Source organism: Dendropsophus ebraccatus, chromosome 8 (assembly GCF_027789765.1).
Source record: "Dendropsophus ebraccatus isolate aDenEbr1 chromosome 8, aDenEbr1.pat, whole genome shotgun sequence".
Classification (NCBI taxonomy): domain Eukaryota; kingdom Metazoa; phylum Chordata; class Amphibia; order Anura; family Hylidae; genus Dendropsophus; species Dendropsophus ebraccatus.
This window is the reverse complement of record NC_091461.1, coordinates 94,503,495-94,530,853: the sequence shown is the minus strand read 5'-3', so window position 1 is coordinate 94,530,853 and position 27,359 is coordinate 94,503,495. Positions and strand designations below refer to the sequence as shown.

At 43.0% G+C, this 27,359-nt stretch overlaps 1 protein-coding gene across 4 annotated transcripts; it reads right to left on the bottom strand.

The window, feature by feature from the left end:
- Nucleotides 1-624: 624 nt before the first annotated feature.
- On the bottom strand, nt 625-24,062 carry LOC138798747 (membrane-spanning 4-domains subfamily A member 4D-like). Of its 4 annotated transcripts, XM_069979322.1 has the most exons (8): nt 23,913-24,062; nt 22,844-22,966; nt 14,254-14,404; nt 11,567-11,686; nt 10,595-10,651; nt 10,370-10,498; nt 6,550-6,669; nt 625-3,212 (listed from the first exon to the last, which is right to left on the bottom strand). In XM_069979322.1, exons 3-8 carry the CDS (start codon nt 14,386-14,388, stop codon nt 3,168-3,170), a joined length of 606 nt encoding a protein of 201 aa, XP_069835423.1. In that variant the 5' UTR covers nt 14,389-14,404; nt 22,844-22,966; nt 23,913-24,062; the 3' UTR covers nt 625-3,167. The 4 variants fall into 4 exon arrangements, with proteins under 4 accessions (XP_069835423.1, XP_069835421.1, XP_069835420.1 ...); XM_069979320.1 differs by lacking the exons at nt 22,844-22,966; nt 23,913-24,062 and adding an exon at nt 17,052-17,102; XM_069979319.1 differs by lacking the exons at nt 22,844-22,966; nt 23,913-24,062 and adding an exon at nt 16,945-17,018.
- Between the last annotated feature and the right edge of the window lie 3,297 nt (nt 24,063-27,359).

Here is a 27,359-nt window from a genome sequence, read left to right as displayed (position 1 = left end):
CCCAGCAAGGAAGGGGTTAACTGATCCCCCCTTCCTTGCTGGGAGGGGTGCAGTGCTGGGGAGGGGGTGGGGACAGCTCTATACTCACCCCGATGTTGTCTCTTCGCTGGTCCGCAGCACAATGAAGTCACTGTGCTGCGGACCCGCTAATTATATGTGCGCTGAGCCGATCAGCCAATCAGCTGAGCGCACATATAATTCTAAATGTTTCTTCTAATAATGCTATTGTGATAACATAATTAGAAGAAACATTTGATGTTTTCATTAAAGTAAAGTGATGATTAGTACAGAAAGCTCTTTTGCCGGCAATATGAATTAACGGCTTAATGGAGCTTCCTGTACTAATTAATATTTAATTAATAAAAAACATTTTCGATGAAATAAATTCAGTTTCGTTGTTCAATAATTTAATTCTAACGAATCCATCATTGTGCAATTAAATATACTGTCAAAAAATAAATATATATATAAATATACATTTATTTATATATCTATTTATTTTAACAGTATATTTAATTGCACAATGATGGATTCGTTAGAATTAAATTATTGACCAACGAAAGGGACTTTATTACAAAGAAAATGTGTTTTATTAATTTATTATATTAACTATTAGAGGCATCGGCATTCGGCATCATTGCCGGCTATTTTTGAAGTACTCCGTACGGACCGCCTGTCAATCCACGGCCGCATGTCCAGCCGCAAACAATGGTCTTGTTAATTTTTTACCGGTCTGTTTACGATCGGGCCGTAGATTCATACATAGTGTGCACTGTGCAGCCGTATATCCTATACTTTCCAGCGTACGCATGAACCACCAAAAATACCGCCGCACAATTACAGCCGCAAATACAGCCGCACAGTTACATAGTCTGAACCTGGCCTGAAAATGCTATCATACCTAAGCCATGTCTGGCACTGCACAGGTCATTTCCTGGGTTCAGTCTCTTTTTTTGAAAAGAAGGAGCATGAACTGCAGTTTGAGAAAAAGGGAGACACCTATTGGTTGTATGTTTAAGGTTGATTCAAACATAGAAAATGTGGAAAAAAATTAAACATGTATATTCAGGGCCGTATTTACCACTAGGCACCCATGGTCTGGTGCCTAGGGCAGCACCTTGCAGGGGGGCAGCACCAGGAAGCAGAGGGAAGGAAACAACTTTTTTTTTTTTTAGTCTCCCACCTCCTGTTCAGACTTGCCAGTAAATATGGTGTCTTTTTGAAGGGGGGGTGGGGGGTATTAGTCAGGTCTGGTATAGTGGTGTTATCCAGTCACAGTATGGGGGTGTTGTTGACGTCTGGTGTGGCAGTGTTTTTCAGTCACAGTATGGTGGTATTGTCAGGTCTGGTATGGCAGTGTTATCCAGTCACAGTATGACGGTATTAGTCAGGTCTGGTGTAGCGATGTTATCCAGTCACAGTATGGTGGTATTGGTCAGGTCTGGTATGGCGGTGTTATCCAGTCACAGTATGACAGTATTGTTCAGGTGTGGTGTGGTGGTGTCATTCAGTCACAGTATGACGGTATTGGTCAGGTCTGGTGTGGCAGTGTTATCAGGTCTGGTATGATGGTATTGATCAGGTCTGGTGTGGCAGTGTTATCCAGTCACAGTATAACGGTATTGATCAGGTCTGGTATGGCAGTGTTATCCAGTCACAGTATGACAGTATTGTTCAGGTGTGGTGTGGTGGTGTCATTCAGTCACAGTATGGTGGTATTGGTCAGGTCTGGTATGGCGGTGTTATCCAGTCACAGTATGACAGTATTGTTCAGGTGTGGTGTGGCGGGGTCATTCAGTCACAGTATGACGGTATTGGCCAGGTCTGGTGTGGCGGTGGTAAATGTGACGCCTGGAGCTATTACCTACCAATCTACCAATCCTGTGGTGAGAATTCCTTCAGACAATGTGCAGACTGCTCTAATCATTGGTCCAATGTGGAAATTTTTAATTGTTTAAGCAGTTAAAGACCATGAAAAATGTGATTCAGACAATGTTTCTCCATGTAGAGAAATGCATGTGGCTGAAACCAGGCTCCCATTTCTTCCTCAGTAGTCATGTGCTGTTACCAGGGTTATTGGCCATACGGCTATTGGTTACGGCGTGAGGGTCTGATTTCGGCTGCATGTGGTGTCGTACAGTAAATGTGGGAACGCGGCCTAAGACTGATCAGATATCAATATGATGTTCAGAAACTAGAGAATCATGATGCTAATTGGTAAGTGAAGATGGTGCATCCTAAGGTTTAGTGCCTATGACAGCAGCAGCTGTTAATACGGCCCTGAGTATATTACAAAGTTACTTGCGACCACAACTCCTATTGATTTTTTTTTTTTTTAAATTGTGACAGAGACTTTTTAAAGGAGAAATCCGGTGGATTATAAAAGCTGGCAGCAGGCAGGGGGTAAATTGATTACATGTACTAACTTACCTCTCCCTGTGCCTGCGGTGAGCTGTGCGGCCGGCTGTGGGACATTTTCCCCCGAGTTGTGATGACGGCTAGTCCATCAGCCGGGTCATGACATGTCAGCTCAGGAGATCCCAGATACTGGGGGTCACGCGGACGGTCCTGTCGCTCACAGCGGGCTTAGAGAGAGGTAAGTTAGTACTTCTAATCCATTTTCCCCCTGCCCTTGCCACCGGACTTCTCCTTTAAAGAGGAGGTACCATCAGGTACATCCTCTTTAATCTGACCCATTGATTCTAAAGGAGCTGCGTCATAGAGAGGAGGGAATCCCCTCCCACTGGGGGCGGGCCGGACCGCCTCCTGTGTTTCAGCACAGGCCCGGAACCCGTGGGTATAATGGCGCCGTACACGGGAGCCGGGCCGCGATTCCAAAAACAGACCGATGCACCAGCTTCCCCGTGACGGCGCCGTTCGATCCGTGGGTCAGATTAAAGAGGATATACCTGATGGTACATCCTTTTTAAGTGAATGAATCTTAGTGATAATAAAAGTACTAATGCTTGTATCTTCTGTCCTGAATCTTGCTTGTAGTTCTTTTATTGTAAATTTGTTATCTAGATGATCCAGTTCCTTAGTCTTCAAAGACGTCAATAAAACATTTTTAATTAAAAGTGTCCCAGTTTTAGTGTCCTGAGGATAAAGTTAATGCCAGTGTTCTCCTCCTTTTGTGCGTTCGTATTGTTGTTGGTTGCATGTGAAGATTAAGGAGTCATGACGTATCTATATTCATTGTTTACAACAGATACCTGCAGAAAAAGGGGAATTCATATAAAAGTTGGTGAAAAATAGTGAGGGTAAAAAAAAGTGAGATTAGTTATTTATTAGTAACTTTTATTTAAGTTAAAGGGGTACTCTGGAGAATTTTTTTCTTTTTCAGACTAAGTTGTGGCAGAAAGTTCTTCTATTTAAAAATCTGGCACTTATCAGCTGCTGTATGCCCTGCAGAAAGTCGTGTATTATTCCCAGCCTGACACAGTGCTCTCTGCTCCCACTTATGTCCATGGCAAGAACTGTCCAATTCAGGAGAGGTTTTCTATAGAAATTTGCTACTGGTCTGGACAGTTTCTGTCACGGACAGAGGTGGCAGCAGAGAGCGCTGTGTCCAACTGAATTGCAAACTCAACTTCCTGCAGGACACACAGCAGCTGATAAGTACACAAAGGATTGAGAGTTTTGAATAGAAGTAATTTACAAATCTGTATACCAGTTGAATCAAGAAAAGAAAAAAAATCCTTATAGTAGTCTTTAATATAACTTTTCACATGTCTTAATGACATCAAAAGCTTTAAGAAGACCATTTAAAAATAGTCACATCTCAACAGCTGCATTGACCTATATACCAAACTAATATACAGTACATCAGCATTTCAAGTGCTATCGCCTAGTAAGATAAAGATAGATTCTAGTTATCTTCTTGGCCACTAGGAGGAAGTTGCGAAGAAGATAACTTAAATCTATCTTTATCTTATCTTTAAGATCTTTATCTTTAACCATAGGTTAACACTGTGTCATTGTAGGGTAGTGTCATATTTCTAGCACTAAATGGCTCTTTAGAGTAGTGTAGCTTTTTTTATGTCTTAAAGGGGAACTCCAGTGATCCTATAATAAAATAAAAGCACAAAAAGCATATGGGTGCATCCCCCCACCGATTGTTTGACACCTTTCCCACTTGTCTACGCTGTTCCTAGACCCAGATTCAAACATTTACAAATGATCCCAGTTTCACATAGCAGCACCCAGCCGGCCGGAAACTACATCTCCCAGCATGCATTGCCCGTCAGAACCAACTACTGGCTACTTGCCCCTTGCCCCTTGTAGTATCTGTCCACCATTGTCTTGATTTGCTTCTGCTTTGCACAGTAAAGACACTATGGGGGAGATTTATCAAACTGGTGTAAAGTAGAATTGTCTTAGTTGCCCCTAGTAACCAATCAGATTCCACTTTTCATTTTTCAAAGAATCTTTGGGGAATGAAAAGTGTAATCTGTAAGACAATTCTACTTTACACCAGTTTGATATCTATCTATCTATCTATCTATCTATCTATCTATCTATCTATCTATCTCCATAGATAGATAAATAGATAGATAGACTAGATAGATAATACAGGAGAGTCTGCTGTTTCCCTGCTCTTGGCGAGGTAATTACTGTGTGACATCAGTGGTGGGCGGGGTTACAGATGAGGTGTTACAGCTTGCCTGGCAACAGAAGACAAAGAGATCATGTGACCTCTGTCTCAGAAGGGAGGGGGAGGACAAAGAAGTGGAGACAGAGTGGAGTAAGCAATGCGGAGTTTCAGAGTCAGAATGTGCTGCAAATGGCCCAATTCCAGTAATAGAGACCCTTTACAAACAAGCTTAGATTATGGCAGGAGATTCAAACAGATTTCCCTTTTAAGATTGAACTAAGAGTTTTTATTTATTTATAAAAAAATTTAACCAACCAATCAGATTCCACCTTTCATTTTTCTAAGAATCTACAAGGAATAAAAAGTGGAATCTGGTTGGTTGCTAGGGGAAACTAAGACGATTCTACTTTACACCAGTTTGATAATTCTCCCCTCATGTTTTTCTCTAAAGTGCTGAAATCTGAAATCTCCTGTGTACATACAATGAATGAAACATTTCTATATCTATGTGTGTTGTTAAGATCAGACTTTAATTGATGCCTGTTCTTCAATCTCACACCGGATTGTCATCCCATTAATTAAAAACACCTGACTCTAATTTCATCTTCAAATTATTTGCTGATCCTAAAGGCTCACATAGTTTTGCCATCTACTAATGTCATACTTTCCTCTATAAATTGGAATATTTTTTTTTTTCATTTGTTTGATTTGATTCTCTTTACTTTCATGTGTCAGTGTAGTTGTTAATGATGACTAAGCCTATCGGGATTTACAGCAACTCTGTACCCACAATCTGTCCCCCACAAACCACTTGTACCTTCCTTTGGATAGTTCCTTTTAATGGTAGAAGGAGAAGAAGATCCACAGCTTCCAAAAAAGTGTGTAGTCTTTATTTTAAGGAATATAATTACTATTATTACCGGGCGCGGCCCGCTTCTACTACACCTGCTCCAGCCTGAATATTCACCACCATATCACAAGCCATTCACGGTGAGCTGAGTCTTTCTATCCTTTTAGTCCAAGATCTGTCCTGGGGTCCGTTCGGCAGGTGATGCAGTTATTGTCCTAAAAAACAACTTAAAAATTTGCAGCCCTGTGTCAAATTGACGTGGCCTAGAGTGTTTGTGAATTAGCCCTCTTCACCATTAGGAATGCCCCAGGCAGGATTTTTCCAAATCATCACCTGTCTGAACACTGCACAGGAGCTGGATCATTAAGGTGCCTGTGCAGTGTTCAGACAGGTGATGAGTAGAAAAAAACCCTGCCCCGTGACGTTCCTAATGTTTTTTAGGACAATAAATGCATCACCTGTCGAACGGACCCCAGGACAGATCTTGGATTAAAAGCAGCTATAAAAAAATTTCTCAAACATACAAATCCCCTTAAGCGAAATAAGAAAAATGAATTTGCTAAACAGAGATATAAAGAAGCCGATTAGCACAGACACTGTTAAGGTTTATCAAAATGTTGTTTACAGAGGGGTCTACGATCCACCAGGATAAATTGTACATTAAAATAATAATAACTGATAAGAGTTGATCGAGCACTAAAATGCTCACATGTTCATTACTTGAGTCGAGCATTTTTCATGAGACTTCTCTTAGCCAATCAGCTGCTGAAGCGGGACACTGCTGCAGCCGCTAAATGGCTGAGCGGTGATAGTGTAGATAGAAGACCAGAGCGGTCAGTATATTTTTAACCCCCATGGGTTTAAGGCTATGAAAGTGCATTATGCTCATCAGATTTCAACAAGCTTTTTGTAAACCGAGCACCCAAGCAGCACAAAGAGCTGGGCCTAGCATTGAGCTTGATCACGCACACCAATGCTCAATCGAGCACCATGCTCCACTGAGCATGCTCACTCATCTGTAATAATTAGCAAACAATAGTATACATGACAACAGACAAGGTAAAACCAATATCCATGTTACATAATAAGGTTTCATCTATCCTACCTCGGCTGCAAAGTCAGAGTTATGTTTCAGTGAATTCCAGCTAATCCACACCAGGAAACCTGATATGCTCAGTTGCACCACAGTGGCGATAAATAAAAAAGTAAGTGATATGCGAACGACCTGTGAATGAAATTAATGGAATTATTAACTGTGTCCTGTAAGGTCCATCCTAACCACAACATACCAGATTTTTTATTTGGGGGTATATAGTAGAGATGAGCAAACTTTTCAAAAGTTCGTTCTGACCGGACTTCCGGATTTTTTTGAAAAGTTCAGTTCGACCGAATTTAGGATTTCTTCTTATTTCATAGTTTAAAGCATCTATATGATACGGGGGTAGTGTATTTTGTTTAATTTAGGGCTCTACATGTCAGTAACATCATTATCTTTTCGATATCTCAGAGTCATTTTTTTTTTTTTAGACTTAAATATTCACCATTACAGGGTCTATGCAGGAAATTCACCATTACAGGGTCTATGCAGGAAATTCACCATTACAGGGTCTATGCAGGAAACTCACCATTACAGGGTCTATGCAGGAAACTCACCATTACAGGGTCTATGCAGAAAAAAGGTCACAAATGCAGTGAAGGAACAGCAGTAGTCATTGGAGGCGAGTGGAGATTCAGCAATAGTCATTTGAGGCAGCACAAGAGCAGCAGTAGTCATTGGAGGCGAGTGGAGATTCAGCAATAGTCATTTGAGGCAGCACAGGAGCAGCAGTAGTCATTGGAGGCGAGTGGAGATTCAGCAATAGTCATTTGAGGCAGCACAGGAGCAGCAGTAGTCATTGGAGGCCAGTGGAGGTCCAGCTATAGTCATTTGAGGCAGTACAGGAGCAGCAGTAGTCATTGGAGGCCAGTGGAGGTCCAGCTATAGTCATTTGAGGCAGTACAGGAGCAGCAGTAGTCATTGGAGGCCAGTGGAGGTCCAGCTATAGTCATTTGAGGCCAGTACAGGAGCAGCATTAGTCAACATGGAGGCCAGTACAGGAGCAGCAGTAGCCAACATGGAGGCCAGGCACGAGCAACAGTGGCCAACATGGAGGACAGGCAGGACTTGTTCTTGGAATATCTGTAGAGCCCTTTTTTAGAGTTTTATTCTCCACAAATGCATGTGGTGTTAGAGTTCAGTCTGTGTCCAGTCTCATGCCTTTCTCCTGACTCCTCTCTGGTGCTCGTGGGGTTAAGCCTTCAGGTGTTGCATTCTCCTGAGGCTTGCTCCTGTCTGAGTACTGGGAGGGCTCCCTGGCTGCTATTGGTGTCTTATGCTGCTGTCAGACTCCTTGCTCCTATCAGAGGCTGGGGCGGGAGCTCTGGTGGCATTTAAGCTGGTGATTTACACCTTGTAGTTGCCAGTGTATGTTTGGTCTCCAGCTACACCAGTGTATCTTATTGTTCTGCTTGCTATTTGACACTTGGACTTGGACTTCACATTTGCCTCATCCTCTGTACTGCGTTACCTCTTGAGTTTGACCTAGGACCGGACTCTGTTTACCCCTTGTTTGCTGATTCGGATTTTGACGTGACTCGGACTGCCTGACCTGTTTGTATATACCTGTCTGTGTGTACTGTCTACCTCCCCGTATCCCTAGGTAGGCTAGGGACTGTCGCCCAGTTTCTGCCCTAGGGGTTAGCCTAGGGGGGCAAGCAGGGAGGGACAGGGGTTGCGGGTCTAGACAAGAGACTTCCATCTTCCCGGACCCCAGGACTCCCTGACACGAGGTATATTTGTGTCTTAGGAGAATACGTATGTCACATATACTCTCACAAGGAGCCAACTATTATACTTGGAATATCTGTAGAGCCTTTTTTTTAGAGTTTTATTCTCCACAAATGCATGAGGTATATGTGTGTCTTAGGATAACACGTATGTCATATACACTCTCACAAGGAGCGAACTATTATACTTGAAATATCTGTAGAGCCTTTTTTTAGAGTTTTATTCTCCACAAATGCACAAGGTATATTTGTGCCTCAGGATAACACCTATGTCATATACACTCTCACAAGGGTGACAGTATAGTACTTATATATCTGTAGAGCACATTTTTCTTCTGTGCACCCTTTGCTCTCCTATGCCTAATCTATCTATCTTTCGCCCTCTCTATTTTTCTCTCTCAATCACTATATGTTTCTCCTCTCCGCTTTCCTAAGAATCTTGTGGTCTTTGTTTTTGTACAATATCTTCTCAGTAGTCAGTACAGCAACGTACAGCAGCAGCGTTTTGGCACTGATGAGCTGTGTGCAGTAACAGGCTCCTTTCTCTCTCTCTCTGCAGACTGCGTGGTGCGGTCATGTGACCGCTCCTCTTAAAGCAATACCGACGTCACACAGGGGGTGGGCAAGTGCAAGATCCCTGCTGATTGGATGTGTTCTGGGCATCATGGGAAAGCGCTTTTTCGGCCCGGAACACTTCTGCTTTCTAAAATGGTGGCTGCATTTTAGAAAGCAAGGGAAAAAGAAAATTCGGAGCTGACTTCCAAAAACCTGAATCCGACCGGACTCGGACATTTGGAAAAATCTGAACCGGATCCAATACTGGCCGAAGCGGTTGGCTAATCTCTAGTATATAGTCACAGAAACTAAAGCAAAATGTCAATTGGCAGTATTTGCACAAATACAGCTGAATAATTCTAAGCTGTCGCCATGGAAATAAAGAAATAGCATACACATGGTAGTATCCACACAGACCGCATCATACTTCTAGTTTGGCTTTACTAATTGACCTTTGGGTGTCTCTTTAATTGAAAAGCCATTTAATTTAATAGTAAAAACAGTGAAAAAAGAAAAACTGCATGAACAAATAAAAAATAATATCCGCTGTTTGTAAAAGACATCCAAAAATAATTTCCATGATTATAATTTTGACGTCCGCACCAACATCGGCCTTTTCTTTTTTTACGTTGTGTGGACATAGCCATGTAGTGAATGTAAACCTGCTTCCTCATTGTTGGAATTTAACCACGTAACACTTAAGTACGGCTAAAGAGCAGGTGAGCAAGTGCTCTGTGGATCAGTTTTTGTATAAACCCACATTAAGGCTATGTTCACACAACGTATTTTTTCGTATTTATACGGCCGTTGTTGCCGATTGCAACAATGGCCGTATAAATATGAAAAAATATGTTGCCCGAGTGTCTACGGGATCCCGGCCGGAGTCGGGAGCCCTAGCGGCACCGCAAACAACTGACATGTCAGTTTTCTGCGGCCGCTATTCAGTGAATGGCGGGCGTAGGAAACCCTGTCCAGCCGCTCCAGGGTTCATAGCTCCAGCCGCTTGCTTCATAGTGTACTGTGGGGAGTTCTGATGCGGGGGCACGCTGATGCGCCCGCATCAAAACTCTGCAGTGGGAAAGATCATCCGGCTGATACTGCAGTACTGGCCAGGATGATTTTGCAGAGACCAGCCACTCCGTGACCCGGCCGGTCTCTTACGCCATGTGAACATGGCCTAAAATGGGAAAATTAAGTCAGATTGCACTGGGTCATTTTCTTGACATTTCTTTTTGCCTGTCAATCAAATGTCCTTAGAATCAATGGAGCAGCGTCATAGAGGGTTATGGGTTTCCTCCCACTGGGGGTGGGCCGGCCCAACTCCAGTGCTTCAGCCCCCAACCTGGTACCCATGAATAGAACGGCGCCGTACACGGGAACCAGGCCGCCATTCAAAAAACGGACCGCGGCACTGGCTTCCCCACCCCGGCGCATGTTCTGTTCATGGGTCATGTGATAGCAAATGTACCTGATGTTACATTCGTTTTAAGGCTTCAGTGATATTGGCATTTTCTATATTTCTGAGTCAATTTTTTTTTACCTACCTTAAGTATTGAATAACAGTCCCACCAATAGTCCGAATTGTTAACACCATTAATATCATTGCAGATTAGGCAAAACTCTATAAATGAGATCAGACAGCATAAAACGTTGGAAGCGAGTAAAGTCTTCACCTGGCCAATCAAATAGAAGAAGGAAAACATAGTTATCTATATAGATCTATATTTGTAAAATAAATCCTAATAATTACCTACTGTATATTTACTCACCAGAAGGAGACTTGGTTTTAATTCTGCCAATACAGACATAGCTCCTGAGAAGAGATACTAGAGGGAAAAAGCACATGGTTGTGACTGGCTGAGTCTGCATTTCATGTGGGAACAACACATTAAACAACGAAAAAACTCCGTCTGGAATAGCTCTTTACGCAACTTTAACTATATCCCAGGTTTTCTTATTTTAACGTGACTTTTAGGTTATTACAAGAGAACTGTGGCGCTACACCCCCCCCCCTTCCCCCCCAAAAAAAATATGTAAAGAAGGGATTCTTTATTATTCTGTTTTTCTTGTCCCCAGTATCATGTCAAAGCCGAAATTGCCGCTTTCCGATACACCCACCATCTATTTTTGCAAGCTTTCATCTCCCCTGCACTCCACCTACCCCACCCAGGTAGTGTAATTACTTTTGCCGGTATAAGACAGATCTTGCCTGCCCAGAGCATAGGCGTTTTCCATACCATGGAGAGGCCATAGTACAGTGTAGGACTGCCCCGGTATGAGGCCACCGTAACATGGTGCGGTAGTTTACACCATTTGCAAATGGTAACCAAGAGCATTATTTTTGTGGGAATTTTTTTAGCAGCTGGGGGGGCTGCTTTTAACTATTTTCATGTCTGTAGTGGGTCTGTATCTTGCCATTGCGGTGAGCTGTTGCATTTTTCTGTGTTTTTGTGTATATACTACATTTTTTTTAAGTCTTCAATATTTAATGTAGACTCAAAAAATATTCATTTACTATCACTGCTACTCTTGTAACACACAGGACAGTGCATCCTAAAAGTTACTTGAATGACAGGTGTGTGAATGGCATGTAAGCATAGGAAAAGCAATAAGTAGGGATGTGGGATATTTTGGGACAAGTATGTGACCCATTGCAGTTCCTTCTCTATGCTAAAATTTAAATCTAAGTTAATAATCTCAGTCAAATTCTATCCATTGTAGTTAACGGAAGCATTACTTACAATTAATGATCCCCAGTAGTTGATTCCGCTCAATGCATTTAGAAATTGATAGTTTCCTAAGGATGATGTAAGTATAGCGCCCAACGCCAATTGCAAGATCACCAGAATGCTCTGCACAACCTGGAATAAAACAATAAAGAATGTCATTGATAAAGGCATAAAATAATCTGTATAGTCTGGTGGAAAGAAGGGAAGGGGGAGACATGGCCAAAACCTTTATATATGTTAAAGAGCTTAAAGGTAACCAATATTGAGAATTTAGGGTTCCGAATTACAACAGTGATGTTCTAAAGAATGCTGCGGCATTTCCTACCATATAGCCTGCTCATTTGCCGTTGCCTCTGCCTCCCCGAAGATGTACTTTTCTTCCTTTTGTGCTGTATGCAAATCAGCGCTAACTAGTCATGTGGGTGTCGTCTCTCCCTGAAATAGTCACGGCTCCCTGAGGTCTAATCACTTCCAAGCTTTAATCCCGCCTCTCTGGCTGTGATTCCCAGGCCAGAAGCCTGCTACATCATTTAGAGGTGAGATTACAGCACAGAGGGATGTGATTACAGCCCTGGAGCCATGGCTATTGAGGGAGAGACGCCACCCACATGACTAGTTAGAGCCAGGGACGGGACAAAGATTAGGCAGGAGTAGGCGATGGCCTAGGGCGCCAAACAGCAGGGGGCGCCACCAGGCCGAACCCGGAAGCAGCATACAGGAGCTGCCGGGACACTGCTCTGGCTGAGCTCCCACTTCCAGGAGGCGTCTGACCTGCTCCAGGACACCAGCATGGGGGAATGTGCAGCATTACTCACATCCCATGCTGCACATCCTCCAGGCTCTGGGAGCTGCTCAGCTGTCGGGCCAGGGGGGAGGAGGAGGTGTAGAACAGCAGCCTGCAGAGACCACACAGGGGGACCAGGAAGTATCTGCCCCTGCCTCTCCTGTCAGCTGCTCATCTCTGCTGCATCAGCAGCAGCAGCCCCTCCATGACAGTCCCAGGATGGTGAGGACAGAAAGTCCAAGCAACCTAGCTGTTTTGTGTCTCTGTGTGTAGATAAGAGTGTGAGTGTGTGTATACATAAGAGAGAGTTTGTTTGTGTGTGTGTGTGTGTGTGTGTGTATACATAAGAGTGTGAGTGTGGTGTGTATACATAAGAGAGTGTGTGTGTGTATACATAAGAGTGTGAGTGTGGTGTGTATAGATACGTGTGTGTGTGAATATATATACAGTACATAAGTGTGTGCCTGTGTGTGTTTGTACTGTACATAAATGTGTGTGCCTCTGTGTGTGTATATGTAAGTGTGTGCCTGTGTGTATACTGTACATAAAATAGTGTGCCTGTGTGTGTGTGTATGTATATACTGTACATAAATGTGTGTGTATACATAAATATGTACCTGTGGGTGTGTGAGTATATATATATATATATATATATATATATATATATATATATACAGAGATGTGTGTGTCTGTGTGTATATCCATAAATATATAGACACAAAAATATATACAACTGGGGGCAGCACACAGGGGATATATTTACAACTGGGGGCAGCACACAGGGGGTCTATATATAACTGGGGCAGCACAGGGATTTATATACTACTGGAGGCAGCACACAGAGGTCTATATACTACTGGAGGCAGCACACATGTGTCTATATACTACTGGGGGCAGCACACAGGGGATATATATACAACTTGGAGAGCACACGGGATATGTATGTACACAACTGGGGGAGCGCACAGGGGATATATAAACAACTGGGGGCAGCACACAGGGGCTCTATATACTACTGGGGACAGCACACAGGGGTCTATAACACATTGGGACTGCACAGAGGGACCTTACTAATATACTGGGGCACAGAGCATACCTAATTATTAAGTGGGGGCACAGGGACACCTTAAAACTATGGGGGCATATAGGGGTACAGGGGACCTAACTACTGTATGTGCTGGAGCCTAAAATGTTTCTCTGGCAGATTCTGGAGAGAGGATTCACAGCCAGGAGAAGACTTAAAGGTGGTCCACGCTGGATGGAGAGAAAAAGAAAATGTGAAAGACTTTTATCAGAGAAGACGTCACCTGAGAGTAACTGGATGTAACTGCACTCTGTTATCTGGGTTGTAGTGATAGTGGTCATGGTCTGGCGGTATTATTCAATGGTATCATTAGTGATATCTTTTGGTTTTCTCCAGAGGCAATATGTAATCACTGTATGGTGGTGAGAATGTTATAAGATAACTACCGAATGTACTGGGGCTCGTAATACAGTGTGGGGGCACTTTCTGGGTTTTACACTGTCTGTGCCGCGCCAATTCTGATAACAGTGACTTGGGGGGGGGGGGGGGGGGGGGGGGGGCGCCATTTGCCTTGGGCACCAAAACTCCTTGTCCCGGCCCTGGTTAGCGCTGATTTGCATACAGCACGGGAAGGAATAAAACTATATTTTTGGGGCGGCAAATGAGCAGCTTATATGGTAGGAAACGCTGCAGCATTCTTAAGAACATCATTATTGTAACTTTCTTGTAATGCTCTTTGTGTTTCTAGAATGAGGTAAATTTAATGTATCATACACACTATAAAACAGAACACCAAATGATATATAGAAAATAAGGTACCTACCAGAAAATTCTTTGATTGGTTAAATGGTCATTAATAGTTTAATTTGTTTTCTGCATGTTGTTACCTACCCCCAAAATTTTTGGCTGTGCCTTCAGAATTGACCTATAGAATTCTTGGTTTCCATTAGGAACCACAGGAAAAATATTCCGTTGTTGTTGGGTCATGGGGAGAGGTCCAAAGGAGGGAGTTCCAGGAAGATCCATTATTGATATTTTCCTCCTATGAAATAAAGAGATTTCCCTAATTATTCTTCAACTAAGAACAAATGTCATTGTGTCACCTTTAGGTCATATTCCTTATTTACCCTTTCTACTTCATGAGTGCTCTATAAAATCCAAAGAAAATTTTAATGTACTTACCTACCTGTGCCCCAGCGCTCACCAACACCTCCGCCATCTGCCTCTACTTCTGACACTGTAAGCATCATTACCTTGTTGGGGCTACCAGCCTTGCTGAATGGATACTCAATTAGAAAGCAGGGACACGGCTGCTTGGCTTCTGTAGCCCATGTTCTCAAAGTCCAAGAAAACTATAGAAAACTTGTTAACTTATTTTGTAAATTATTTATGGGGGCTGCCATCTTGCCTGAGCTGTTTTTAAAGGGATTATCTGCAGAGCAGAAATGTTTCACCCATGTTCTGCTTCCTCCCACTGACTGACTCTGCAGATCGGAATAGAGCAAAGAGGTCTAGAGGTCTACGTACTCTATCTCGCAGTGCGGGTGTCACCAGGAAATCCTTACCACTCTGCTCAACTCAGGTAATAAGGTCTGGGGCTTGTGTCACCCTCATAGGACGGGTCACCCGACACTGTAGGGCAACAAGTGGTACATGACAACAACCGTCGGAACACGAGCACAAATATACTTCTACTTTCAAGTCTTCAGTACTCTACTTCTTCTTTTAAAGTTCCGACAGAGCACACTTCTACCCTGGGTTAGAACTGTCAGTACAAACTCCTCTCCACTGTTCTGGACTTAAAGCACAAACTCCTCTCTACTGTTCTCAGCTCACTCTACTTTTCAACGCACAACCAAGTCAGTTCAGCTCTTCTATTCTACGACTCTCAGCACAGATTCTGTTTAGTCATGTCTACAGTCTATGATCGACTATTGTATAATGTGTTCTCACAAAAAAGATTTATTTATGATAACAGGACTCAGTGATTATTGTTCCAGCACCTACACAGTAGATACCACATCCTTGGGTCATCCTCCTTTTTCTGTGGGTAGCGGTACTGATCAGTCACAACGTATCACCGTGGTAAGTACCCAAGGGACCCACTCATAGCCGGCAGGTCACTGACCACAGGGAAAAGGATATAGCCAGCCTCCCTAAAATAAAAGCAGGTGTGCTCCCATACCTGTGCGCCCCACTGGCACTGGCGTCACGACAGTACAACTTTAAGTTGAGCTGTATTCCGGCCAACCACAACAGTAGTAGCGTCACACATCACCATCTGGCAAGTGACCGGTCGAACGCCTATTTGGGCGCACACCACAACAGTACTTCCCCCCCCCCCCCTCCATTTCATCAACAGACCCCCCCCCCCCCCCGGTCCCACCCAGCATGGGATGTTTTGGGACTAGTAAGTGACCCATTGCAGTTCCTACTCTATGTAAGTATGTAAGTTAATAATCTCAGTCAAATACTATATATTGTACTTAAGGGAAGCAATGTTTGGTTTCAAATAATGATCCCCAGTAGTTCATTCCACTCAATGCAGTTAGATAGTGATACTGTTCTAAGGATGATGCTAGTAGAGTGCACAATGCCAATTGTAAGATCACCAGAATGCTCTGCACAACCTGGAATTAAACTAAAAAGGATGTCATTGATAAATGCATAATATAATCTGTACAGTCATGAGGAAAGAACAGAAAGGGGAGACACGACCAAAACCTTTACAAATCTTAAAAGGCTTAATAGGGTTTAGGAGGTAAGTGTTCTTAATAAGAAACAAGAATAAGAATTAGAAACACAAGAGCACGGGGACACAATCTGACATTATTGGAAAGATCAGTGCAAAAATCTGCGCCTTTCCCGCTGTATGCTCTGCTAACTTTATGTGCGGGCAGGGGGCAGGGCAAGGCGGGAAGAGGCGTCCTCTGTGCCTGATTTGCTAGCAGATGTAGATCATGGCAGAAATGTCAATCTTTTTTAGAACAGGCATCGATTTCTGTGCCCGTTGTGTGGTTTTGTGTGCCCATGCGCCTCACTACCATTTTTTCATAGAAGTTTTTAGAGTTTAATGTTAATTTAAAGGTGTGCATTGGGGTAGCACTGTGGAGTCCCTGACTTTTTGCAGTCTAACTATAGCATATGGGTTGTTTTTTTGTGGAGATCTGATAGTTGACATTACTCTCTAAACAGTTATAATTCCCATGAGGGACCCCCCCCCCCCCCCCGTGTTTGATTACAGAGGAAACCGCATGGTGGCAGCTCATCGCCAGCCCCCAACCCCAATGATCCCCCTCCCCACCACCTTCCCCACCAACTTAACATAACCGAAGATGTACTGGCTGTCAATCTCGGGGTGGTGGGAGAGGGAGGCAGGTGCCAGCAGGTGTCATAGACACGCCTTCATGACACTTTCCCAGGCAAATAAAGGACATATTTTACAAAGATCATGGAACACAAAATAAATATAGACTAGCAGACTGCTTGGTTAACCCATAACTCATAACTGTCTGCACTTTTATATGCACACCTGTGCTGTCAGGTTTCCTTTAAGCTGTGCCTTTGTATTTCTAATATTACCGATCACATAGAGCATTGATCATCAAATATTTTCTTGGATCCCATCCCAAAAATTCTCCCTGTCTATGGTGACGAGTCCTCAGAAATAGAAAGAACAGTTTTCTTACCTGCTGATCTCTTTCTAGGTGTCTGATTCTGTTCTCTTCTGTTGAAGTATGTCAGCAAATCAAAGGTCACTTCTACTACCTTATTTGCTGCTAGGCCATAATAAAATTGCTTAGTACAGACCTGTTGTTGGCAAATAGTTGCTACATGTCTGACGCGAATAGGGACATATTTTTTTCATGTGTGTCCATTGCTGCATGCAGAAAGGGCGACAGGGGCAAGAACAGTTTGGAAAGCTATTGACCACAAATGGCAAAACTCCGTATTTTGTTTAAAGTATACCTGTCACAGAGACATATCATAAGTTTTGGTCGGTCAGACCGCAAATGATGAAGAGTATTAGGCAGGCGAAGTAAGTGTTTACTGTGTTCACTCCTAACTCTGTGTCGCATGACTTTGACAGACTCCAAATCCAACTCCTTGGACCCTCCAGGTCTCATAGACACAGAGAGGGGAGTGGGTAGCAGTGTGATCATCTTAAAGGGGTTATCCAGTGCTACAAAAACATGGCCACTTTTGCACCACTCTTGTCTCCAGATTGGGTGGGGTTTGAAACTTAGTTCCATTGAAGTAAATGGAGCTAAATTGCAAACCGCACCTGAACTGGAGACAAGAGTGGTGCAAAAGTGGCCATGTTTTTGTAGCGCTGGATAATCCCTTTAATGCACATTATGTCAGCTGCTGGAAATGGCAAGGACAGGAGAGCTAGCTGTTGGCCAAAGGATCTAATAGACATAAAGTTATAGAAGGTGTTTGGCCACCTTAAAGTGAACCAATCACTCAAATTTTTCGGTTAACGCTACTAGCAGTGCCCGGAAGACAAGCCAAAACGCTGCCTTACCATGTGTTCTGTCTTCTGTAGAAACTTTACCTGCTGAAGAATTCTATTTTGGTGCGTGAGACAGGCAGGGAGGTGGGAACTAGTCATCTGGACTGTGACTAGTCACAACTCTCTGCCTGTCACCGTGCTCTGCAGGATGGTTGATAGGAAAAGAGGCCAGTTAGAAGCCAGCTAGAATAAAATAGTTAGCAGCTAAAGTTTTTACAGAACACATGGTAAGGCGGCGTTTTAACTTGTCTTCTGGGTGCTGCTAGTAGCGCTACCCAGAAAATCTAAGAGATTGGTTCATGTTAAGATTGATTCTACTGCAATACACCAAGGTTGACCTTAACGTGCCTTAAATTGGGACGAATATACCCTTACATAGATCACAGTGCAATTCCAGATTACAGAACATGGTAGTGCACCAAGAAGTGGAAAAATACAACATATAGGAAGAGATCTATCAAACATGGTGTTAAGTGAAATTGTCTTAGTTGCCACTAGCAACCAATCAGATTCCACTTTTCATTCTTCACAGACTCTTTGGAAAATGAAAGGTGGAATCTGATTGGTTGCTAGGGGCGACTGAGCCAACCTCTCTCGGTTGAGAAAACGTGAAAATTCAGCTGTGTTAGACGGTCATGTGTTTGGGGAGATCAGGAGAGAAGCTTGTCAGCTGACAGCTATATGGGGTGTATGGCCCCACTCCAGTACAGAGATACTAAAAGGATTATTGTGCTAATTTACTACATAATATGAGGTTAATGAGGAAGTTACTGAATAGTAATGACCATATGTTGAAATCTTGATCAAAGATCATATGCACATTCATAAGGTTGGAATTAATCCAAGCTGCATTGCTGGTCATTGGAAGCAGGAAGAATTTATTTTCTTCTGAGGCACCCTCCATGGACATACTATTATACAGTATTATGATGTATTATTAAGTGTATGCACTGCGGGCTCAGGGGTCAGCACTATTGCCTTGCAGTACTAAGGTCCTCGGTTCACATCCCACCGAGGACAACATCTGTAAAGGAGTTTGTGTGGGGTTTCTTCTGGGTTCAGATAGGGGAATTTGGAATTTAGATTGTGAGTATTGCAGAATAAGGCTAGGTTCACACTGTTTTTGCAGTCCATTGAACATATGCGTTTTTAAATGGTTACTTATACACAAAAACTCAAGTTTTTGTATACGCTCAAAAAACCCCCAGCAAAAACAAAAAACACATCTGTTTTGATCCGTTTCTTTTTATAATAGAAGCCAATGGAAAGATGGATCCGAATGGATAGCACACAATTGCATCCCTTTTTAAAAAAAAATAAATAAAACGTATACATTAAACAGACTGGAAGAATGCAGTGTGAACCCAGCCTAAGTTGTAATTACTGAATTCTAGTGTTTGGTGGCCCCATAGAAAACAGTGCTCAAACCCCCTATCCTATATATTGAAGCTTTGATGGGAATACCCTTTTAAGTGGACATTTCTCCTTCACAACAGGAGTCCCCTATGTACATATCAAAGTAGCCAGAGCAAAACGACTATGGAAATTCATGCGCAACTCATGGGGTATGTAGGGGACTGGGTAAGCCAAGGACACAGCTCTGCAGCCTTCAAAACAGCTGGCAAAGTTTGGATTTTATAATAGGCTATAGATATAGAATAATGTGGAGCGTTCATCGCTGGCATACTATATGTGCATTCTTCTCTTTATAGAATATGTGTCCTTATGATTAGGATATAGTAGATGATACTTTAATCCACATTGCTATTTTATATAGTAAATGTAAAAAAATTGGATAAATGTACATATCAAAAGAGAAACAAGACTTTTTAATGCTTTGCAGGTGTTTCTTGCTGTTTGAGAAGTCAATTGCTTCCATGACGCCAGGTTACGTATGAGGCAGGTATGAGCAAGGAAAAAGCGGCTTTCCATGGCAGTCAGACCCTCACAAGTTAACAATTGATGGCATATCCTAGAAATTGTTTTATCACTTTCCAAGAAGAGAATACCCCTTAATTGCTTTGTATGTATTTCCCTCCCCATTGCCTACTGATAGGCGGCAATCTTGAAAATCCTTATTCAGAGTATGGCGGTGGCTGTGAATAATCCGCCCCTTCACTAAACACATGAGGTGAGGAAGTTGATGCTGAACAAGCATATGGTGGAGGAAAGGATGGAGGCTGATGAAATGGTGCTGGTCCATTGAATGTTGCTTCAGAATATGAAGGAGGGTCCAGGTGTACAAAACCAAGATTCACATTTGCAGGGGTCTAGAATGAGAAAATGCATTAAAAAATCACTATGATGATTATAGTTATTGGTTTGTAAATTACTTCTATTTAAAAAATCTCAAGTCTTACAGTACTTATCAGCTGCGGTATGTTCTGCAGGAAGTGGTGTATTCTTTCCAGTCTGAGATGGTGCTCTCTGCTGCCACCTCTGTCCATGTCAGGAACTGTCCAGAGCAGGATAGGTTTTCTATGGGGATTTGCTCCTGCTCTGGACAGTTCCTGTCAGGGACAGAGGTGGCAGCAGAGAGCACCATGTCAGACTGGAAAAAATTCACCACTTCTTGCAGAACATACAGCAGTTGACAAGTACTGGAAGACTTGATATTTTAAAATAGAAATAATTTGAAACGAATGTACCAAAAGGTACATTTCCTATAACTATCCAAACTATTTGACCCAGGCCCCTTAAATTAACCTCTTAGACACTCTCACCGTGAACCCCTCTGGCTCCAACTAATCCTCGCTGCCAAGTATATAGCCTCTGTGGGTTTAAAAGGTCTCAAAGATATATCAACCAATACCACCAAATATGACCGCATATAGTCTTTATGGCTTTATGGCAAAACCTGTTATTCCACAAAGGTCTTGTCCTATGTTCTCTAATAATATTGTCTCCTGTTCTCAATTGTACAGCTTAATATTTGGCTGAGTGAACAATTGGAACTTCCCCACGCCATCACTCATCTCTGTGATCTGTCACCAATTCTATGAATCTACATTGTTTATTGTTCTTTATTAATATTGCCCTTTACTATTGTTATTAGTATGATTTATGTCCATAGATTTTTTGGTTGATTTAATCACTGTAGTTATACCACACTATTTACAGATATGTATGCCATTATTATTATTAATATTTTTATTACCTATTAGTCTTTATTCTGGGTCTTAAAGGGGTACTCTGACGCCAGGTAAAAAAACTTGAAAAACATAAACATGCTGCATAAGTAGGTAGCATTGTCTGCCCAGATCTAAAACCACCAACAATCTATTTATTTGGGGGGTTTTAGTGCTGTATTTTGTGGTTTTGCTTCCTTGTTGAGCAGTTCAGCAGAGCACAGTACTACAATTCCCAGAATTCACTGCTGTTCATCACAGTCCTGCCTATTTCTCTCTCCCTGCACTCACGATAATTAATTGGAGTTAGGTAAATGGTGTAGTCACAAGCAGAACAGAACAGTCATTCTGTTCACTTTCTGCAAGCATACAGTATGCTGTAGGCTTACAAAGAGTATATTGCGTACCAGATTTTTTTTGCACATACTTGTCTGCCACCTGCTTGTTCATCGTCTTCAAGTCTCAAGTTAAGTCCTGCGTTCCACAGGGAATCAAATGTTGCCAGGAGTTGGAGAAGCTGCGTTTCTTGCCGAAGTGCCTACCTGCTTTCAAAGAGTGCGTTTCTGGTTAACGCCAAGGTCAGCTTCTACCAGTTGTCGTACTGGTGGAAAGTACTCCTGGATGTGCTGCTCCACATATTCTTCACAGCAAGATCAGATCTTTTACCGTGAGTACTAGGTGTCTGTTGAGTAACCACAGCCTAAACAAAGTTGTCAGGACCCTCTCCAGCAGAGTTCAGTACTGTTTAGCCAGTGCCCCTCTACTAGTCCAATCTGTCACTACAGTTTGACTTTGTAAAGTACCTCAAGTAAGAGACTCTTCTAACCTAAGCCAAAAGTCTCATTGTTCCTGCCCAAAGCAGTGATCCCAACTTTCGTAAAGGGTAATTACATAACAGACCAGCTCCCACACTACCTTACCTTGTGACCAAGGAACTGTTTTATATTAAACTGTGGCTTTAGGGTGTGTGCACAGTACGGAATTCCCGCGTATAACCCGTGGCGTATTTCGTCGCTCGTACCCGCACGCGGCGGCGCGCATCTCCGCCTGTGCCATAGACACTATTTTATTATTCTATTCCGCCCGTGCAGAGAATAGTGTCTATGGCATGGGCGGAGATGCGCGCCGCCGCGTGGGGGTACGAGCGACGGAATACGCTGCGGGTCATACGCGGGAATTCCATAGTTTGCACTCACCCTTACTTTGTACAGTACCTGCATCTTACAAGAATTTTTTAAAGTAAAATTAACATTCTGCAGTTATTCTTGAACTTCTTCTGATTGTGTCAAAAAGGGGTATTTACGAAGGGAACATTTACGTGTGTTAAGTGTGTACATTAAGTGTGTGGGGATAAGCTACCTGCAACTGTACTGCAACACGTGATAGCTTTGCACATAACACCATGCAGCCTCTCAGTCACCACAATTCGATACCCATTCTGTTTATGTATGTGATAGGTGAGTAATAAATGTTTTAATATAAAAGTTTGCTTGCTGCTAATGCGATATGCAATGAACAACATGCAGCTCAAAAGTCAAGAAGTCATCTCTCCTCCTGCTGCAGGCACGCCTCATGCTAGTAGGTGTACCTGCAGTAGGAGGAGAGATGACTTATTAACTCAAAGCTGCTGTGAAAATTCCCCAGTGACTCCAGATCCTTCATTACATACTACCCTGGCAGAAAATAAAGTTTATTGTCTAAAAATATATTACTCAGACACACATGTGAGTAATGCGTATTAAATGACCTACATGAAAATTATATTGTCAGCGGACTTGTTATCTAGATTGTGGTTTGTAGTTTCTTTTATTGTTTTGCTCTGAAATCCATACACTACCTGTGGAGAATATTCCATCATGTAATCCAAGGATTGGCACCCGTAGTAAAAGATATAGCCAGATAACTTTGTCTGAACTATGTTTATGACTATAATAAAAGGCAAAAGAACCATAGTTCCCATCTGTAAATGAAATAAAACATATTATCATTTTCTGTATCATTCACACTCAGATTGTCCTTCAAAATAAAATTAAGTATCATGCCCTTAAGGTGGGCAAGATGTGAACATACTAGGGGTTAGTCTTATGATGGAGGGTGACCTGTATGGATCCCTCACTAACGGGTATCTGTCAGATGGTTTAACATGATGTAACTAATTATAGTACAAAAAGTACAGAAATGCAAAACTATGATTCCCATCATGCAACATGGAGAGAGAGGAGCGGCTGCACATCACACCTATGGCTGATACTAATGCCGCTAGGCTATGTTCAAAAACCAATGCCAGGATGTTGGTGTATAATTTGATCAAACCATATTGCCCCATGTACCACTTGCCAGTCTCCTGGTTCACATGGGTCCCTACGCTAACTCCACAATGATTCCCATCATGCCTGGACAGCCAAAGCTTTAGCAATAGCTAGAGGGCCACGATTTTGATAATCTTGGTATAAAGCATAGACTTGCTGGGCGCTTAAAGGGAATGTGTCATCAAAAAATCAAGTATTGTTTTTATGTTAAATGTTTTTTAAATCCCATCCGTACAGTTCTCAGAGTCTGGTCGGTGGTGCACAGGCTTCTTCCTTCCCCTCTACCCTCCCCTAGAACCCCCCTGTGGCTTAACCCACGTCTTCCAAATCTGTTGAACTTACCGGGCGCGGTGCTGTGGGGTAAGCATGGTGTCTGTTACCTAGCTCACCTTTTTTCCCCTGATTTTGAGTTTTATTCCTTTGATATGTTACGGGACAAATACGATATCCCCCGTACAGCCTTCTTCCACTACCTTCAGCTACGCCATGCAATTAAAGCCCAGTTTGGGAACCTGAATGTTCCACAAAAATTCTCCCCTGCTGAGGAGCTCCTGGGCACCACCGACCTCTCTAAGCCCCTGACCCAGGGTTACTTACTGCTGAACCCAAAGGAAGGTTCTCCTTTCCATAAGGCGTTTCTCCAATGGGTAGGGGACATACCGTCTCTTTCAGAGGAAAGATGGAAGGAGGTGATCCACACGTATTACCCCACGGTGGTTAGTGCCTGAGACCGCCTCATCCAATTTAGGTATCTGCAAAGAACGTATTACACCCCTGCACGGCTCAAAAAAATGTTATCTACGGACGCTTGCTTTAGGTGCCAGGCAGCGGTGGGAACATTTATGCATGCCGTCTGGGAGTGCCCTAGGATTCAGCCCTTTTGGCGTTCAGTCCTCTGCTTTTTATCTGACAAATTTGACTTCCCCTCAGTCTATACCCCGGCAGTGTGCCTGTTAGGCTTAATTAACGACATTACACAGAATAAGTATTATAGGATGTTTATTCGTTTTCTCCTCTTCTGTGCCAAAAAAATAGTGGTTATGGAATGGAAGAGCACGGAGCCCCTTGCCCTGAGCAGGTGGATTCAATTGGTCAACACCTATGTTCCCCTATTTCAAATACTGTATGAAAGTCGTAAATGCCCACAGAAATTCAAAAAATATGGATACACTGGTTGATGCTGGACGCCACGACAGGTTGAGTGCCTGGGCGGATGATGCTTGGGGGTAGGGGGGTGCGTGGTAGTATGAATGTGTGGATGGGTGTGTGTTTGTTTGTCCTATGGTTCTTCTTCCACTGGCTGGGACACAGCATCCTCCTGGCAGCCTGTTCCAGATGGACTTGTACACATAGACTGCTCGTTCTAATGATGCTCAACTGCATGGCTCCTCTATTGATCCAGTGTCTTTGTTGCGATGCCACTTGTTTCTGTTCCCAGCTTGTGGATGTATATGGTCTTTGTTTTTTTTCTTCTTTTTGGTTCTTCTCTATGCAAAAGTTGAAAAATAAATTCTTTAAAAAAAAAAAAGTTTTTTTAAAGAATTTTTGGTGGGAATTTTTCTAATTTTACTTTTCTCTACTTATATTATAAGATAATACTGAAATCCTGCAGTTTTCATTCTCAATACTGGGGCTAAAACTAAGCTGAGACTTCCTGTTGTGTCTGTGGTGATAAGAGGAAGCTGCTGTAAAGTGATCTGTACAGCATTGCAGCGACATGTGACCCCAGTAGAAAGATAGAATCAATACAAGATAATAGCAGATGTCTGTGGAATGACCTTTTCAAAGGTCATAGAGCATGCTTAATGATGTTTTACATTTATTTAAAGGGGACAGAGTCTGTCTATTGTTATCTATGTTCATGAGTCTTGCTGTAAAGCTTGTCACTGAATGCTGTTAAAGGGGTTACCCAGCTCTACAAAAACATGGCCACTTTCTTTCAGAGACAGCCCCACTCTTGTCTCCAGCTTGCGCAGGTTTTTGCTGCTCAGTTCCATTGAAGTGAATGGAGCTTAATTGCAAACCGCACCTGAACTGGAGACAAGAGCCGTGTTGTCTCTGAAAGAAAGTGGCCATGTTTTGGTGGCACTGGAAAACCCCTTTAAGAACAGCTCAGACAATATGTTACTCCCCATAACAATGTACAAAGAGTGAAATAAAAAGAAAAAGCCAGAAAACAAAATTTTTTAGTATCTGAGTCTAATCAGTAAACGAAAATCTAGGTCATGCATGCTCTTTAAGGCTGTTGAACCCAGCTTGTGGGAAATTTTCCATTCATTTGCATATTTAAAAAGCTAATTGCTCAGGCCACAAGCAGGTCACAGATCTAAAACAGATAAAAAAAATGTATGTATGTATGGCGCTTTATACCCCTACCTGCAACTTTGGTTGCACTGTGTGAAACCATCTGTTTCCATTTGAAGTATAACTTTCACCATAGTGTTTTTTATTATTATAAATTTTGTAAATCTGAGAAAAAAGTGTTGGTAAACAGGTACTCCCCCCCCCCCCATTCCTGGGTCATTCCCTGCTATTGAGTAAGAGCAGGAGATCCATAGCTCTGACAAGAGTTTTTTTAAAGAGGACCTGTCACCCCCCGTGCCGGGGTGACAGACTCCCGACCCCCGTTACAGCCCCCTATACTCACCTGATCCCGTTGGGTCCCGCTATTGGATCCGGTCGGGTCACGGAGATATCAGCTCCAGAAGCCCGGTGCGCGCGCTGACAGGAGAGTCCGACGCTCTTAGAGAATGAATGGGGAGTCCGATGCTCCGTCATTCTCTATGGGCATCGGACTCTCCTGTCAGCGCGCGCGCCGGGCTTCGGGAGCTGATATCTCCGTGACCCGACCGGATCCAAAAGCGGGACCCGGCGGGATCAGGTGAGTATAGGGGGCTGTAACAGGGAGTTGGGAGCCTGTCACCCCGTCACGGAGGGTAACAGGTCTCCTTTAAGTCATTTACTGTACCTGTGCTGTAGAGTTGAACTGTTAGTAACATTGTATGTTTAGTATAGACTGAAGTTACAGTGGTCCAGGAAAGACCATTGTATGTTGAAAATATTAACTTAAAGGGGTTATCCAGATAACAAAAACAATATTCTAAACAATCCCCACTTCCCAATACCACCTTAGGTTTACTATACATGTATAACCTATCTTGCACCCTTTCCCTGTTTTTGTCTCATATTTAACTGCTCTGGATGTCTAAATTCATTTTCTCTATGTCCACTCTGACAATGCTCTCCCCCTTCCTTTGTAGAAACAGGACATCTCCTTTCTGGGGGCCAGGTTAGCTGTCTATTGACATTATCTTCATCATCTCCATGCATCTGTGCTGCTTCTATACACTTACATGTGTCCCTGAGCCTAGGTTTTTATAATATGAAAAGTTATTGTTCTATCTCTGCTTACTGTCAGTGAATGCAGGCATATGTACCTGTCTTTGTGTCACAGCTCTGTGTATTGTAAGTGTTATAGATGTTCTTAGGATGGAACCAGGGCCGGATTAAAGGGAGGGCACCAGGGGCACGTGCCCCGGGGCCTCCACCACTTAGGGGCCCCCACCAGCTCGAACCCTAGCAGAACGGTGCTGCTTCCCCAGGATATCAGGCCATGTAATAGGGCCCTAACACAGTGGGCAACAGCGCGCAGAAAGTGCTGTGTTCTCACATTGCGTTATTAACACAAACAAAATGTGGGAATACACTCTGATACTTAGTCCACCCCCCACCCCCCTCTGCTCCTGTCTCTAGGGCCTGGCATCTTCCCCTGTACTGCAGCCTCTAGTGACCACGTGCATAACAGAGGAGGATTCTGACCCATACAGCCAGGAGCGAGGAGGGGCCTGTACTAATTCACCTACAGTAAGCAGCCATCTGTATAGATTGCGGTATAGTTTTTTTTTTTTTTTTGGGGGGGGTAGGGGATTGTCGCCCGGGGCCTCCACCAACCTTAATCCGACCCTGGATGGAACTACAATGTTTTCATTCACAGTCAGCAAGCAAAGATCTAAACCTACACTACACCCCCACCCCCTGGTAAAC

What these genes read in the sequence shown, in the direction of transcription:
- LOC138798747 (XM_069979319.1), bottom strand. Translation starts at nt 16,967, where the DNA reads ATGATCAATGCTCTATGTGATCG. An exon ending in ACTACTGGGGATCATTAATT is followed by an intron (nt 10,652 to 11,566) that starts GTAAGTAATGCT and finishes TTTTCCCTCTAG; the next exon opens with TATCTCTTCTCAGGAGCTAT. An exon ending in ACTGTTATTCAATACTTAAG is followed by an intron (nt 6,670 to 10,369) that starts GTAGGTAAAAAA and finishes TTTCATTCACAG; the next exon opens with GTCGTTCGCATATCACTTAC.